Genomic DNA, 17,735 nt, shown 5'->3' on the forward strand with positions numbered 1-17,735 from the left:
CACTGGCAACCGCAGTTACCATGGTGACCCATAGCTCCATCATACAGTAAGGACAGAAGGTCATGCCAGGCTGCACACAGTAAAGTGAAACGTTCTGGTTCTGCATGGCTCTCTCCATCATGCAAATGAGACGGTCATGACCTGGACTCTGTTGTGTTGATACTCCCTGAACTACACACTGATTGCATCAGAGTGACAGGAAGCATGTGCTGCGTGTGTTGAGTGTGCGTGCATGGAAACAATACTTGCACAACAGATACAAGAAATGAGATACACTAAGCACTAAAAACACCAAAGAAAGGCTTGAGGAAAGTGGAAGGAAAGAATGTCACCAGCCACCACATCTTCTTCTTCTCGTGTTCTTTTATTCAGTCCATCACTTTATACACCTTCTTAAAAAGAGGCCCTTTTTTTCTTAAGTGACTTTTTTCACTATGGCTTTTTAAGATAATGATTTATGAAGTAATTACAAAATAATTTTCGCCCCAGGCACTTTTTTCACCGAGTTGTGGGAGGTAACTGTCAGAGGACATTAAGCCGGGCAAGGTCATTCTTACCTCAGCCACTACTGTTAGTAGTAATACACCAGAAGAAATCCCACAGCTGCTTTGTCTTTCCCCAGCCTTCTCCCTGCTCTGTCTCATGTTTAATTGGTCCACAAAGGAAAAACACTAAAGCCTAACTATACTTGGAAAAAAAAAACTTGTAATAAAGTAATTAGCTAAAATGTTGAAGCATACTAATTCCATTGGTCAGTCTAATTTTAATAAGCTCATCTGAAGGCTGACTTTGAAAATCTACTGACAGAAGAAAAGGACTTTATCAAAAAGTGCCGCTTACTTAATGAGGTGCTTAGTGTATAAGATTACTGACAAAACATTAGCAAGTATACAACTCACAAAAAATTACTTTTAAAAGTGTTTCCTTACCATTATATAAAAAGTTACGAATCATATATTGTTTTAAGACACATTTCATTTCAAATGAAACAAAAATTTGAGTTGACTTGCTTGGTTCAAAACCTTAAAGTCAATAAAATCATCTAATGGATCCCTTTTCATAACACTGAAAGCAGAAAATTCATCATGTACTTTGTTAAAAAAAAAAAAAAAGCTACCTACACGTAAAGTCAAAATTACATACATAATGCTTCTGAAATGCACAGACTGGAACAGCATAAGATTACCAATTACAGTAGGACAAAGTTTGTAGTTAGAGGAATATACATGAAAATTGAATGACTATCTCTGCTCAAGAGAAATATAAAAGTGTAAACAAAAAGAAGTGTGTTTGTGTGTGTGTATTTCTAGTCAAGCAGGGAGGGCTCTGAAGGACGTATGACAGTAGGTCGGTTGGGAGCAGCCGGGGGTCTTCTGCTGCAGGAAGAGAGGTGAGAGAGAGGAGGGGAGGTATTGGGGGAGAGGGAGGGAGGGGGGAAACATGCAAGGCAAAATATCATGAGATAGTCATGCATAGATGATTCCCAAACCACCAAAGGTCAAAACGTATATAGAAAAACCCTTCACCAGCAAATACCAAAGCCACAGATAGCGTTAGATTGTGTGTGTGTGTGTGTGTGTGTGTGGTGTGTGTGTGTGTGTGTGCATGCTGGGTTTTACCTGGGAATCCCCGGCGGCAGCGCAGGAGGCACGCGGGCTGGCCTTGATGGGACAAGAGGCACAGACCCAGAGTTGGGATCGCCGGCGTAAGCTGTTTGCCCCGGGCCAGGCCGCGAGGGAACAGGCGGTGCTCCGAATGCTGGGGAGGGGTTGAGGGGGAGCGGAGGACCGGGGGTGGGCCCCCTCACTGCTGGAGGTCGGGTTGGAGGGGGTGCTGTTGCTGAGGCAGGGCGCGATGCTGAAGGAGGACTGAGAGACAGGGACAGAGTGCTTTTGATTAACAAGTAACATTTGAAAATGAGATACCTATTTAGATTCCATTTAACATTTCAAGTCTTCAACTTTTGAATGGAAGTTTCCTGGATAAGATGCACTGTTCTGACACTGTGATCTGCTTCACTCTAAATAAACCATGCTTAAAAGTTTCCCCGCCCCCTGGATTGAGAGTATGATCAAGGTTAAGACAAATAAATTACCTGGAATATGAGTCAAAACTAAGAAAAATTGCAAGACAGCCACTGGGGGCCCCCTGCTGGATATACTGAATAATAACATCAGGCAAAATGTTTTTTTTTCCTTCCAGAAAACATCAATTTTGCAGTTAAATGCCTAAACCTAATAACATCTATCTCTTTTATGATTAAATGTCTTTTTCTTTATATTTTTTAAATGTCGGTAACAGCAAAAGGGGAAACATGAAGGTACCGTGACATCTCTATTACAAACCTTTCTTTTCACACCCACTTGCCTTGAGTTTCCAATGTTTTTTGTTTTTTTTTTCCATGTTTGTTACCTTAGTTCCTTGGCTATCCAGGTGTCATCTACAGGTGGAGGCACTGGTGTAGAAACAGTGGTGGTGCTGATGTCTCCAATGATGACCAAGGCCTCTTTCAGAGCGTGGTACATTCTCAGCATCTCATCTCTCCTCTGAGCCTGCTCTGCTGACTCCTCCATCAAACTGCCCTGGTCTCCGGCTGAGTACAGGTAGGCCAGCAGCTCTGAGTGGATGAAGTCCTTCGCCTGGAGGCGAGAGAGGGAAAAATAAGGGAGGGCAATTAATATAGTTAAAGGCGATAGACTGATCTATATCACTGATGATGACTTCCCAATAAATTTTTCATTATCCATACTTAAAGTTGAGTATGAAAAAGACACAGACAAAGCAGAGGTCATACACTGTTGATCATGAGGTGCATGATGGTCTTGGGCATGAGGTCTCTGATGGACTTGTTGACGATGCCGATGTAGGAGTCCACGAGGTTGCGGATGGTCTCCACCTGCCGCTCCAGCTGGGGGTCCATGGACACTGTGTCACTAGGATTCATTGCGTCTTCATTCTCAGGCTGGAGGAGACAGAGAAGAAGATGAGATGGATCCCGAAACAGAGATGTAGAGATTTTGTGTGTGCGTGTGATCTGATGGTGGCACCAGTATTTGCTAAAAAAATCTTTTTAGGTTAAAGTGAATACATTTGGAAAAACAAGCCTTTTTTAAAATGCTGAATGGGATTTTTTTTAGCAAATGACAGTGGATAGCTTTGACCTAGATACTGGATCAGTATCAATAACACAATCACAACTGTGTCACTGTGCCCTCTGCAGAGCTGCAGTATTCAAAATGTGAACACACTTGCTTACCTGGTCTTTTTCTGGGTAAACACCAGCTCTGAGGAACGAAGCCTTCCAGCTGTCGACGTCCTCCTGAGTGTCACATGCCAGCTCAATCTGACGCAGGTCTTTATACACATTCCTGTAAGACCCGCATGCACAGACATCAACCAGAGAGGAAAGCAAATGAATGCCATAAACATGACTGTTTCAGGAGGTGGTAGAATCCGCACCTCTGCTCAGTGTTGAAGATGGCAAAGACGTGTTTGCTGGACATGAAGCCTTTCTCCACATCTCTCAGCTTCAGGTTGTCCAGAGGCAGCATGTACTTCTTCTCTTTCTCCTGATAAAACACACAGCAATGAAGTGATTGATATAAAATATGCTTCTTCTAACTATCCCACAGAAATAAACATTTTGATGCTTACTGTCCCATAAGTAGCCTTACCTCCTCATCTTTATACCAGGAGAGAGACTCTGCAGTCAGGACAAACCAGTAGTCCTTGGATCCTCCCTTCATGATACTGATGTTGATGGTGAGCCAGCCTCTGCGGATCACCTGCACACAAGAGTCCAACAGTTGACTTACCTTCATACACACCACAGGAGCGATAACGTGGGTCTACAGCAAGCTAACAGAACACTAAAAACAAATGAAACACCAAAATACATATTGTTGTCTCACAGCAAGTTTGGAAAACAGCAGAACAGCCATGCAAGTGCAATAGTATTCACTGTAAAAACAAAAGATCACAGTACAGGCGGATCAACCAGTGCAGTACCTGCAGCAACACAAGGTAAAGAGTAAAAACAAACTATGACAGGGTCCAATGAAAAGTCACCTTCTCTGTATCCCTCTCTTTGCCAGACTGACAGACAAGAAGGGAAGAGACAAACAGGGATAATAAAAGGACATACATATGCAACATGCTGGTCAGGGTGTAACCATGAATGTATTATAGAGTTACAGAGTCAGCCTTGCAGTTTATTTGTCCTAGTTGCAAGCCACAGTGGTGCAACGAAATATTCCCTGGTGCTTAAAAATCTTCTCCTCCACAGACACCATGATAATCAGGGCTGTTTAGGACCAGGCCTCAATTGGTTAATCAGAATTATAGTTATATGCCTCAAAAACAAAAGACAGTCAAATTCCTTGCTTGATCACATGCTTGGCCAATAAAGCAGATTCTGATAGAACACAAAGTACTTCAAAGACTTCAAATACAGATGTAACTGCAAAGGGGCTACAAATAAAACATGAATGCTTCACACACATCTTCAACCAGGCAGCAGAGAAGATCTATACTGTCACCACACTTTCATTGGTGGGCACCCAAGATTAGTGTCACTAATTCAGAATCTGACCAAATGTGAAATATGGTCACAATCTTCCCTTCTGTTCCTGAGTTATAGCGTTGAATAATGGTTGTCTGCTGTGTTCCTGATGACAGCGCGACCCACAAGGAGAAAAATAAGAAGAGGAAAAAGAATCAAAAGAATTGTATTGAGACTTTTTCTAATGGATGAAGAAGACATTTAGCTGTAGCAGCTTTGTGGATTTTGAGTAGTAAATGAAGGTAGCACCCTTAACCAGAGAAGGTAGGTTGTACTAGTTCTAGGTAGTATGCATAAAACAAGCTAATTCATACGTTATGTCTGACCATACCTAGTATTCATACCTGGTCTAATGGTCCACGCTCAAAGCAAAAAGCCTGATCTTTCTACAGAAACTGTTTTTTGTGCATCTTTGTAGCCTTGACAGAAGTGTAGACAGTCTCTGCTCAAAGACATTCACACTGTTGCACACATAGAAACTGATGGAGGTAGTTGTGTGAAGAATGAAAAAAGAGGTTTAAAGTCTATGTGTTAAACAATCCAACAAACACTTTATACTGGACCATAAAGTGAGAAGATGTAACATTTGAGCGGTCGACAGAACATGTAATATGTAATATATAACTGAGTTACATGTCAAAATAGTTTACCTGCCATGGGCAATTAAAAAACTTGCTGCTGCTAACAGTTCAGCAGTTCAAACTGTTTTAGTAATGATTAGGCTGGGGTACACTTGACTGTACTCTGGAGTGAAGTTTATTTTGATGACTCTGCCATGGTGCTCTCATAGTCCCTGTGCCATGACTTGTAACTACACAGGGATCACAACTTGCAAACAAATACTCCCAGGCTGGTGTAAGACTAGTTATTATCTAATGTGCATGTGAAGGTACTAACTGAGACACTATGTAATGATGATGGTGACATCAGTCAGAGCAGAAGTTGACTGTTGAATAAATCCATGGCTCATCATAATGAATGGCCAGCATCTGGAGAATGGCATCTGGTTCTCACAATACATCCATGAGTGTAACTTTCTCACTTCCTCATACTTCTTCATGGAGCACAAATCTTGTTTTCTGACGTGATCTAAGTGACTGTTGACTCCCCCATGCACCCAAAGAGGAAGTGACAAGTGGAGGTGCATGGGGCTCAGTACTTACAAGAATCTCTCCCTGGGCAATAAAAAGGAGGAACAGAAGAGGAGAAAGAGGAAAGGGAAATTAAGAGAAATGACAAGAGGACCACAGACAAGAGAATGTAAATGTGAAGCAACAAAGGGCAAGAATGACAGCAGAGATGGGCTGAGACACCAATGGAAAGAAAAAAGAAATAAAAAAAAAACAGCAGGAGAACGCAGCTGCTATGATGCTACAGTGGTGTGAGGGATTCCTAAGGGGTGTACAAAGTGTCTGTTTAATTACCTGATTGGGCATGACTCTCTTCTTGGTAGCGTTAGCAGCAGTCCTTTGCTGGGCACTGCAGGAGAGAGATTCAATAACTTGAACTCCACAGAACATATTCAATGCAGGGCAAGGAAGGCAAGGAAAAACAAATGAGAAAAAGTGTAAAAGTTAAAGATATTACATTAATTCTCACATATGACAAAGAAAAGCCTGAAAATACAAACAAATGAGAGACTGGAATCAGAGAAAAATGACTTAAATGATTAAATCCATTCTCATAATGGCTGATAATCTTGTCCAAACAAGCAACTAACTATTTAAACTCTACAATTAATGAGATATTATAACAAATCAAGAATTTCTTTTGTGAACTTCTTGGCAGAATAATAGCTAATAATCTAATTGCTGAAATGTAGTAGTGGGAGAACTCACTCCTAAAAAGTACAAGTCCATAATAATAGACCTGTCAATTTAAAGTAGGGCAGTTACACAGTGTCTCTGCAAATTCTTGCTTTCTCAGGAGTTTTGGACTTTGCAGTTTTGCAACTGAAATGAACTGAAAGTGCTGGTAAGAGCCTGATATATTGACATGTGTCCACCAATGACTGACAAGCTTCTGCAGAAATGTAAAGGACATATAATTAATTCAACAGTAATGTAATTACATACTTTTGACCACCGGAGAACACTAACAAGTCTACTTTTCATAGACAATATAATATTACCCAGTAGGAGTCCAGTACCAGTCAGGCTATAATGATGGTGACTTCTCTATGCATTGACTGCCTTATGTTAAAGAGCATGAGACACAGGACATTTGCAGACAGACTTCCGTCTCTGCTGATCCTAATGAAACTCATTAATCAGAATCTGTAGTTACATCTTACTTTGCAAATCCAATGAAGTCCTCGTGGTTAGTGTTGATGTAGGAGAGCTCAATGTCAATCAACAGCAGCACCTGATGGGCAAAACATGACAAGTGTTATGTACACAAAAAAGTGAAAGGTAGACTGCATCTCTTGTTCAGTGACACACGCACACACACACATACACACACACACACACACACACACACACACAGAGACCTGGTCTTTGGTCTTGCTGTCTCGCTCTCTGATGTAGGTGGTGACGATTCTCTCTGTCTCTTCTCTCAGTCGAGGGTACGAGCCCAACTGTAGACAAACACACACACACACACACATGCAGTGCTGCAGGCACCATTATTACAGGATACACACGTACTGTATACAGGCTTGCACAACACAGTAAACACACTGTGTGTCCACATAAGCAGTTACACCCAACCACTGACAGTAAATACACAGTATGTACAAAAATATTAGGCAAGACATTTGACACATACAGACTGAGGAGGCATGCACTAATGAGATCCCGATCAGTTTGAGATTTCTTGTCAGCTGTAGATGTTGTCACAGTGTGAGTTGTCACATGAGTAAGAAATCTGAATTAGCATATTATTATCTCAAGCTGTTAGTGAGTCTCAGAAAAAAAGGGAGGGATTAGGAGAAAAATCCAGTAAAGTCCAGTAAGAGGTGAGGATTGGGTAGGGTCTGGTGGAGTTTTGTCTGGGTTTTATTATTGATGTCAATGGTGCAGAAGAGGGTGTATTACAGGACAAAATCTGCTTTGACAAGACAGGGTAACAAACAGCCAAACTGCCATTTTCTAATCAAATTTCTCAGTGTGAGAGTGAGTGATTTGATTTGATAAGTAAGGAAGGGTGAGGGGTTGTTAAATCATAAGTCTCAGTGCTGATGGGATAAATGGACTGGTAGGGGCTCCTCGGTTTGTCATTTAGGAGGGAACAGCAGGGCGTGGTGGGTGCTGAGGAGCCTTAAAGCAGCGGAGAGGGGTGACGATCAAAAACACTCGACAAAGACAAGTTAGTTCATTAGATTTTTGTGTTTCTCTTTTCCTTTCTTTGACTGCTCTCTATCATTGTCTGCTCTTTGCTTGCATTTGATTTCCCCTCCATTCCCTGTCTCTCCACTGTTCCTGTTTACCTTTTCAGTGCACTTCCTGATCAGGGCGACAAGCTCGGTGACGACGAGGTCAACGCATTTCAGACAGGGGTCTTTCAGCTTAATGACCTGCTTTTTCACTATAGCCTCAAACGCCAAGTCAGGGGTGAACAGGCCTGTCCTGTGGTGAGGCATCATGGGAGTTGGATGTTTAATTGCAGGTGAAGGAGGAGGACGTGTTGCAGGGGCCATGGTGAGGAAAAAGGGAACGGTGGTAGAAAAATGGAAGCCCAAGTTGGATGGGAAGGTATGCAAGAGTGGGGAAGAGAAAGAGTTTGAAAAGGGAAAGCAAAGATGAAGATGAGGAGTATGACAAAGAAAAAAAACAGGCATTTGGTTAGTTCTGCTTCATGCTCAGAACAGAAACAAGCTGCAGGTTCTCCAATGTGTTCATTGCAGTGTCTGCTTCCTATACCTATGCATGTTTAAAAAGTCAGCCTACAACTATTAGCTATGCTAGCCATGACTCTATGAATGGTCAGTCCACCACTTTGGTCCAGAATGAAATATCTCAACAATTGCTGGATGGATTGCCATGAAATGTTGTTCAAACATTCATGTTTAGTCTCATCTCTTAGATTTCAGTGCTAATTAGCAAATGCTAACATGCATCAAACCTGCTGAACAATAGCAGGTTGTGTGCTAACATTAGCACTTGGCTGAAAATAGCCCCATAGTGCCACTAGCATGACTATACTCTTGTTTAAGATGTAGCTTAAAACCAAGCCTGCAGCTTGTTTTGCAATGAACCTGTTCAGGAATGTGTAACGGCCTGTCTGCGTCTGACCACACAGCCTCTCAGAGACACCACCCCAGTATAGCCAGGAAATTCAACTATATCTACTGGTAGTTATACAAGCAAACTTCAAAGCAAGGCTACAAAAACAAAGCCCTCTGAATTCATCCACCTTATTTTTCACAAAAAAAACCCTACTACACCAAAATGGCCCCTGGCAGCACTAAAGTTGGCTGGTCTCTGTGGTGTGTATGCAGCCAGGCAGGAGACCATGCAGTGATACCTTATTGGTGCACTGTCTGACTGTGTTGATGAGCTCCTGGATGACCAGGTCGATGCATTTCAGACAGGGCTCTTTCAGCTTAATGATCTGCTTTTTCACTATGGCCTCAAACGCCAGGTCTGGGGTGAACAGGCCTGTCCTGAAGGACATACAGACAAGACAGACATGGAGACATGGGGCAGGAGAGGGAGGGGGTGGAGAGACACACAGGAAGAGTGTGAGACAGCACACAGACAAAGAGGACATGAGTGGGAAGGGGGATGACCAGGTGAGGAGTAGTGGAAGAAAAACTGGAGAAATGGAGTGTAAGACAAGACACATGGCCAGTGAACTGGCAGGAGGAATAAATAAAAACTGGTCTTGGACAAAAAGAAGCAAAGACAGACAATAGCTGACACACTTAATGGAGACATGAATAACAGGACAGACACTGACACTTGAGAACAGAGAAGACTGTAGGTCTTTAAGAAGCTGAATGGATACAAACAAAAAGGCTGAGACAGGTCAGCAGACAAATGTTATGTTTTGTTTGCAGGCTGTCTCAACTTGCCTGACTCCATGGATGTTCTTGATGGCGTAGCTGATTTCCTTCCTCAGCTCCTTCTCATCAAACTCCATCTAAGACACAGTACAAAAAAGCTTAGATTTTATTTGTTCTGTGCAAAATTAATGCTGCGTTTTTTGCGCTAAGCATTATACTGTCACACAAACAAACACAAAGCCAGACAAGAGGAATTTGTTGGTATTGGATTTAGGAGAGCTTAGGCAACATAGCTACAGTATGACTTCAGTATTTATGAAGATTGCTACATCAGTACTGTAAATACAAAACACTCACAGGGCACATTATTGACTTAATTATGACTGTTTGGACCACTTGTCTCCTAAACAATCCTTTCACATGGCTGTGTTTTATGTTAACAGGAAAATAGAAGAGAACATTTCTCTGCCAAATTTAACAACACATATAAAATATGTGACTTAAGTGCAATAATGGAATCTATATAACATAATGATAATGATTAGAAATCATAGCAATAGTCACCTTCACCAGCTCGAAGGGAAAGCGCTCAGTGAAAGATGCGGTTGATCTTGGCTCCACCTGACAGGTTGGAGGTGTCCACCTGATCTCCAGACCCCTCAATGCATTTCTCAAAGTCAACACCGAACTGCTGCACCATCCTGTAGATCGTACACAGTATAAGAGAAATGTCTCAACTTCTCAACTTAATGTATTTGTGTGGCTGAATGTGTGTAAGTACTGACTGAAGTAAGGCCTTGGTCTTGCGTGCAGGATCGTCAGGGCGGAAGTTCTTATACTCCTCCACCTCTTTCTCCAGTGATAACATCTGGCTTTGCAGCTTGCTGCGTAACCCTGGCAACGTGTCGCGGATGTGGTTGGTGAGTTGCTGGAGAAAAATCAAGGTGAAAGGTGAGCTTTTCCACATAAAGTACATCTAATTGACGTAAACTGTGTGTATGTGTGTGTGTGTATGATCAGGGGTGTGTCTCACCTGATTGAGGGTCTTCTGCAGGTGTGGTGTGCCCATACGTTCTGCAATGTGTCTATATGCAGGATGGGACAGGAAGAACTTCCTCTCAGCAGCCAAAGCAGCACGGATGTCTTTCTTCCCATCAATGTCCTTTTGACTGCGGTTCACCACCCCGATGTAACCTTGGGAAAAATTGAGACAAACAGTACAATGAAAAAACCTTGCTGAAGAGACTGAGGGCAAAATGCACCCAAAACAAGCAAAAAGTGAAAAAAGCTACAGTACAGGCTTTGAGAGCATCAGTCAGAGAAGAGAAAAATGACAATGACATTAATTAACTGAGAATCAATGTAAACATTTAACTGTGTGTCCCTGGTTGCAAATAACTGTGTGTTGGGATGTGACTGTCGGTCTGTGATAGTGATATCTGGCAACTGTGGCCATGTTCACAAAACTGTTTGTGGGTTTTGTTGGCAGGTTCGCCAAAAAAAGAGCTGGTTGAGTCTTCTTCTATCACAGAGGTAACAGATAGCCGTGCCGTGTGGCTTTTTTTTTTTTACCCTTAAGTGTGAAAAACATATAAGGTGCCTGTAAATATTTGACTGTTTTGTGAGTGGTTGTTGGGTATAAATAAGTCATTTATATATATGTATATATATATATATATATATGTGTGTGTGTGTGTGTGTGTGTGTGTGTCTCACCTCTGCGCAGTGGCAGCAGTTTGTTTTCCAGGATGTCTCGTGCGTCCGTCCCCTCGTCCATCAGGTCCAGCTTGGTGATCACACCAATAGTCCGCAGACCTACAGAACAAGGTGTCACTGTTAATGCTGATGTTCTAATATTCACACATGGAAGAGAGATTTACACAGATAATTTATTGACATTATTTAGCCAGTTGAAACCTATTGTGTTGGCTGTCTTTTTGTAGTTTCAAAGTCTTGTCCTATCTGTTCCAAACTTACAATAAACACTGCTTAACACATAGAAACAAGACTCAGTCTGCAGTCATGCTAGCACATCTGTGAGGCTGTACTTAGGCACAGCAACGCTTTGAGCTAAATGCTAACATCTGCATGCTAACATGTGTGCGATAACAATACAAATATGCTGAACCCAGGCAGGTATAATGTTTTCCATCTTGTTAATCATTTCATTTTAGCATGTTCACATTTGCTAATTAGCACTAAACACTAACTACAAACATGACTGATGGGAATTATTTTAAGGTTTCCACATAAATCATAGTTATTTCAATTCATCCTGAGAAGGACCAACAGCCACTCGAAAAGCTAACTGAGTGCTAATTTACCAGCAAAGTAAGTAAAAATACAGTAGTAAACAATATGTACAAAGTCACTTTTGTAAACCACATCATGAATATACGCAAACTTAACTCTGAGGTAGACACAGTGACATGATCATTTAGTGAAACTGCTAAACCGCTGTCAGCAGTTACAAGCCTGTACCTTGAAATGGTTAATAGGATCCTCTGGATTGAATGAAAGAGGGCAAAAGGCAGAGATAATTAAATTTAATTATATCTTTGCTAATCTTATTCAATACATCTCTGCTACCAGGAAGTCTTTTAATAATGTAACTGTTAATTATTCTGAAGAGCCAGTGCCTGTACTGAGGCAAAGATTAATAGAAAGAAAAAAGAGTGTTAATGGCTGCAAGATACAGCAAAGAGTAATTGGCTTTGTGCTAAATTAGAACAAAAATGTAAAAAAGTACAAAAAGTAGTGGAAGTAGCAAAAGACACACAGATTAACATGATCCTCTGAACAAAGACATGCATTCTTCAAGGTCTCACACCCACAGAAACACACATACTTCCCCTTACCCTGAGGGTCCACCTCCTTGGCTATTTTAAGGGCATCAGAGTTGGCCAGGTCAGTGTTGGCCGGGGTAACGGCAAGGATCAGACAGCTCTCCTTGGTGATGAACTGCAGCAGCATGTCTCTGATCTGGTGTTCAATGTCATGAGGCTGGTCTCCCACGGCCACTTTGGTCATCCCCGGCAGGTCGATCAGGGTCAGATTCAGCACTGAGAAGGAAGGACGCACTCAGTTAGACAGAGGCCGAAAACTACAACGCAACTAGTTTGTACGTATGTGCGTGTGTGTGTGTAAGTTACCATTAGGGGAGTAGACACGGAGGTTGATGGGGATGGGTGAGATGCCCTTGTTGGAGCCAGTGAGACGGTCGGTTTCTGCTTCAATCTCCAGACGGACTTCCTCAAAGTCCACAAACTTGCGGCCCTTACAGTGCAGGAACTCTGCATACTCTACACGGTGAAAATGAGAGATTGTGACAGGAGAGAGGTTGGTGGATTAACAGGAAATAAATATTGAAACAATTGCTACCATAGTGCCACATCTGGCAGCTGCACACACATTCATGTGTACATTTGCACGTATACAACTACACGGTCTGTAAATTGACATAAATTAATTATTTTTTGTCAAGCTTTAGTAGTTTTCTACAAGATGTGATGGCTGATTTAAGAGTGTAAACTCTTTCCCAGCTCTTACACATGTAACTTGCCTGCTTTACTGTTAACCAGCTGGAGGATGAGAGGACGACGGGTGACAATGCCAGATCCTCTGGGCAAAAAGTCCCTGAGGGAGACACAGAGGTGATGTTTAACACACAGACACAATTAAGGAAAAGGATATTGGCAGGCAAATGGCCGTTTGATGTCACAACATTATGTCAAATCAAATTTTAATGTACAGTCATAGCATTAATCCTTGATTAATTATTCTGCTACATGATGCCTCTTGAAAATAAATACAAATAAACTGGAAAAAATTGAAAACAAGCAAACATAAAATCAAGCACTTTATTTTCAAAATATGTCAAAATACTGAATATGTATCTGCTTCTACCATCAATAAGAGTCCAAGCTCTAAACTTGCTCCTTGCTACCTTTAATTACATATGCAGGCCTCTATCTGAGTGGGTGCATTATTCATACAGGGCCAAGACTGACTTACAACCCTATTCATTATAAATAGTGCAAAGAGAGAGAGAAACGTCTCCCTCTGTTTCCCCTTCTCATTACATACACGTTCATGAGAATGGAAACTCCTGTTCAATAGAATTGTGATCATTTCCAGGTCACTGACTACACATCTCTCCGAGCAATGAGAATATGTCCGTGTCTGTCCCTCTGTCTGTGTGTTTGCCAGGTCAGCGGCAAAAACAGAGTCGAGTTTTAGCGTTAAGGTAAGCAGACCACACACACAAATAGACACGTATAGTGGTACACACACCCTGTGCCCGTTGTCCACTGCTGACAGAGCAGTCAGGAAGTTACACAACTGTGATTCCCATCCTCTTTCCTCATCTCTTCCTGTCACTTATGAAACCACAACATGAATACTACGATTACCAACAAGACAGTTAATCAATCAAATCGTGGAGTCATTTGTTCAGTAAACATCCCTGACAAACATTCGCTGGGTACAGCTATTCAGGTGTGAGGAGTCACTGCTTTTTTGTTTGTCATTATTGTAGAATGAATACCTCGGGGCAGTTGGACTCCTTCCTGTTATCTTTTTTGACATTTCACAATCTAAAGCAGTGGTTCCCAACTGGAGCTGAAACAATTAGTTAAATAACTGACAATCAGTCAGTCAACAAAAAATGTATCTACTACTACTACTGTGATTATGATTTAATTTTTTTTATCATCTCTTACATTTAACTTGTAACATTTTCGCTGATGTGAAACAATGTAAAAGGAGCATCAGGGTTTGTTTTTTTAACTTTTCATGAACTAAACAATGGAACAATTACTGAGTAATGACAATAATCATTAGTTGCAGCTCAATTCCCTGCCTTAAAATTGAGCCTCATCTGCTTGTGACTGGTCTTCACAGCACATCACATGTCCACCATTTTACATTTGAATCCAATATTTAGCAAAGTGATTATAGAAAAATAATCCAGTTTCCCTTATTTATTCTATTCTATTAATTACTCACCCCCAAAGAACCGCTGGTCTAATAAAAAATAACTACACAAATCTGTGATGGAGATAAGTGTGACTGACTGAAACCTTGGTCTCGCAGCCAGCGTTACACCTCTGCGTGTCAGTGGGCTAATTAACAAACATGAAAACCCTTCTGTGGGTATCTGGTACCCAGTGTGTCATATACACATGACAGTGCAGCTGGTGACATCACTGATGACCCCAGCACAAACACATCAATGCCCCTACTGTCTCCCCCAGCCACTGCTTGGGACTTGGAGACAAAAGGCAACAGGAAAAAAAGGAGACATGGCCGCCTAATCAACATTCCCTATCTCTTGTACAACAAATGAAATCATTCTGACGTGCAGACGAGTAAAGCGCTCTCTTTTCTGGGCACCTTCACTTACAGATAAAAGCACAAAGCTGCTACAGCTATATTCAGTGGATTAGGCCTTGTGCTGCAGCTGTGTCTTCTTCCCCTTCCCTTTCCTCATGAACACATTTTATCCTAAGCTTAGGCAAAACTGCCACAGTGATTCCTTCCCACATTGTTATAAACTGAGCAGGCTGAGCCTTGCATATGGCATTAATGTCGGTTTGCTGCTATTTGTCATCAAGAAGGACCCACAACTGCTCATTGAAATTCCTTCGAACTCATTCATCAACCTCACAAAGAAAAATGTTTGCTGGGAGAGTGCTGAAAGAGCAGTCTCCGGCCATTTTCATTGATACTGTCAGATTATTCATTTATCTGACAATGACCTCATCAAACGCACCTTCTGGAACCTCACCCTCGAGAGTAAAACATTGACCTGGCCTTTGTGATGTGAGGCCAATAAAGATGTATTTACAACACTGGGAGAGCAACTTCAAGGAAAAACAGCCATTGTAAATGTTTGACAGGATGGGCCTAATATGAAGCTCTGAGCACACAGATGACAGTTAATATATCTGATGAGGAAATTACATTTGAACTGCTCTGGTTTAGGATAATGGATCTGTAGACTAAAGTCACCTTAAACACTTTTAAAACCAGTTCCTACACAGTTTTTATTTCTCATATCAGCAGCTGTTTTCTTGCGTAAAAAGCGTAATTATCGATCGTGAATAGCTCAGCTCCAAAATGGAAAGAATCAGTTGGAAAAAACATTAAGAACTGGGAGGCACCGACACACAGAGCACGTAACCAAGTGCTTAGTTGGCGACTTTTACGCAAAGCCTAGGTTGTTTTAAAAGAACAAAATTAACCACAAACTAAATCAAGACAATATTCGCTGCTATAGATTAATCCAAGACTACAAATAAACGGTACAACCTCCCGACGAAATTCTCCAACACGGAGCTCTTCCCTGCGCTCTGGCCGCCGACGACCGCTATTTGCGGCAGGTCCAAGTTGCAGCTCTGGCCGATGGAGCTGAAGGCGTCCTGGAGCTTGTTGATGAGGGGAATGAGATCTTCCATCCCCCGGTTTCCCATCGCGGCGTTTCGGTCAGCCCGACGGGCTCTATCCTGCTATGCTCCCTGGTCAAACAAGAGCCAAAGTGGTCGCTCCGACAGCAGACCAAAAAAAAAGTTCCCAGCAGTCTGTCACTGTCTCTGTGAGTTTATTTCATTTAAACACAAGGAAGTTAAGAGTCAAGAGTCCTGACAGCGGTCAAGGCCCTGGCGCGGTTACGGACTGGGGGTGGTAGCATGATAAAAGTGGCCACATTAGACTAAAAACTTCTGTCATCATCCGGTCAGGCGACACCCAGCCTCCGCCGGAGACTGCAGCTCCGCCCCGAGCGTCACCATGCTCAGTCATTGGTCAGCTGGGACGTCTGTCAATGCCACGTAGTTCCTAACCTTAGAGGTCGGCCCCTTTCAAAGGGTCAGAAAATTAATCTGAGAGGCACACAACACACATCTGTTTTCAAAGTTATTTTTAGCATTTAAATTTTTATTTTTTTTTATTTTTTTGTTTTTTAGTAATAATCTATCTTTTCCGACATACTTCATAGATGCCAGTTTAGGATGGAAAGAGCATATCAGTAAGAATGTTTATTTATCCAGTTGCATTTTATTTATTTATTTATTTATAGTACATTTCAATTCGCTGATACTAGAGCAGAGGAATAGAGACTGGTGGCTTTAAAAACAGCTCCTGTGGGGAGAGGGTTTACAATGAGGACAGGAAATAGTTGTTGTCACCCAACAGATACATGGTTTTGAAAAAAGGACTGACACACCGAGGACAGGTTACCCATCAGAGTGGCAGAGTAGAATAAACATGCAGACTGGTAGCTGATTTGTCAGAATCCTTTGACTCCTAAATGATCTGACTCTGTGCAAAGTCAAAGAAAAGGACAGTTTGAAAAGTCTGGAGGTGTAGCATGTGCAACTTGCTTAAAACATTCAGACTAATTCTTTTTCTTGTCACCATATAGCCAGACTCAGTATTATCAGAACGTAGAAAGAAGTTGTTTTGTGTTTTTTTTTTTTTTTTTTTTTTTTTTTTTTGGTGATACACTCTGTCCATATGCAAAGCTGCTGGTGTGCTGCTTCAGGGGATGATAGCAATCAGAGTGAAGGCAGCAAGTAGACCACAGGAAACTATGACCAGGAAGTAAACAAGAAACCAACATCTCCACTCATAACCATAACATTTATGTATAATCTAGGCTCATAACCACTATTTAAACTACCCAGTATAGTTTAGTCCAGTGGTTCCTATGCATCTGGTTCTCAATTTTTTGCATATGTCCGACTGTGCCCTGGAATTCTTGTTGCATCTCATGTTATTGTATTTTATGTATATCTGCAGTAAATCACCGTGGAGCCTTTGCCTTTACCTTGGACTTGTATTGGAGAATTGACATCTTTCGTTTTTAACAAAACAAAATAAATACATTTTAAAGAGAGGCATTCGGTGGGGCAGAGGGTTAAACAGAGGATGAGTGTTAACAATTGTGGCACATGCAGTCAGTTAGAGGAAAAGATAAAATATTTATTTCACCTTGAGCGAATTAATAACTATGTCTGTAGTTGTGGCAACACACCAGCAGCACCAGATCTGAAACTTTTATTATTTAAATTCCAGACATTTTCTGAATTATTAACCAAAATAAATACATTCTGTAAGTTATTAACTAAAGATCATATGAAAGGTCAGGTCAGTAAATCTGCCACAAGATGGAGCTGCAGAGCAAAATAAGATACACAAGAAATAACTCTCACTTTACTTAATATA

At 41.5% G+C, this 17,735-nt stretch overlaps 1 protein-coding gene across 1 annotated transcript; it reads right to left on the reverse strand.

Moving 5' to 3' along the window:
• Window positions 1-345: 345 nt before the first annotated feature.
• Window positions 346-16,258, reverse strand: LOC108885422 (dynamin-2-like). The gene is given in 21 exon segments (XM_018679779.2): window positions 346-1,376; window positions 1,620-1,868; window positions 2,413-2,639; window positions 2,795-2,962; window positions 3,257-3,368; window positions 3,460-3,569; window positions 3,675-3,785; window positions 5,986-6,040; window positions 6,855-6,925; window positions 7,053-7,139; window positions 9,029-9,167; window positions 9,579-9,646; window positions 10,074-10,100; window positions 10,102-10,210; window positions 10,295-10,437; window positions 10,543-10,703; window positions 11,226-11,324; window positions 12,368-12,571; window positions 12,662-12,811; window positions 13,072-13,145; window positions 15,822-16,258. Coding segments are annotated over 21 exon segments (2,595 nt in total). The 5' UTR covers window positions 15,983-16,258; the 3' UTR covers window positions 346-1,306.
• Window positions 16,259-17,735: the final 1,477 nt, after the last annotated feature.

Source organism: Lates calcarifer, linkage group LG5 (assembly GCF_001640805.2).
Source record: "Lates calcarifer isolate ASB-BC8 linkage group LG5, TLL_Latcal_v3, whole genome shotgun sequence".
NCBI lineage: Eukaryota > Metazoa > Chordata > Actinopteri > Centropomidae > Lates > Lates calcarifer.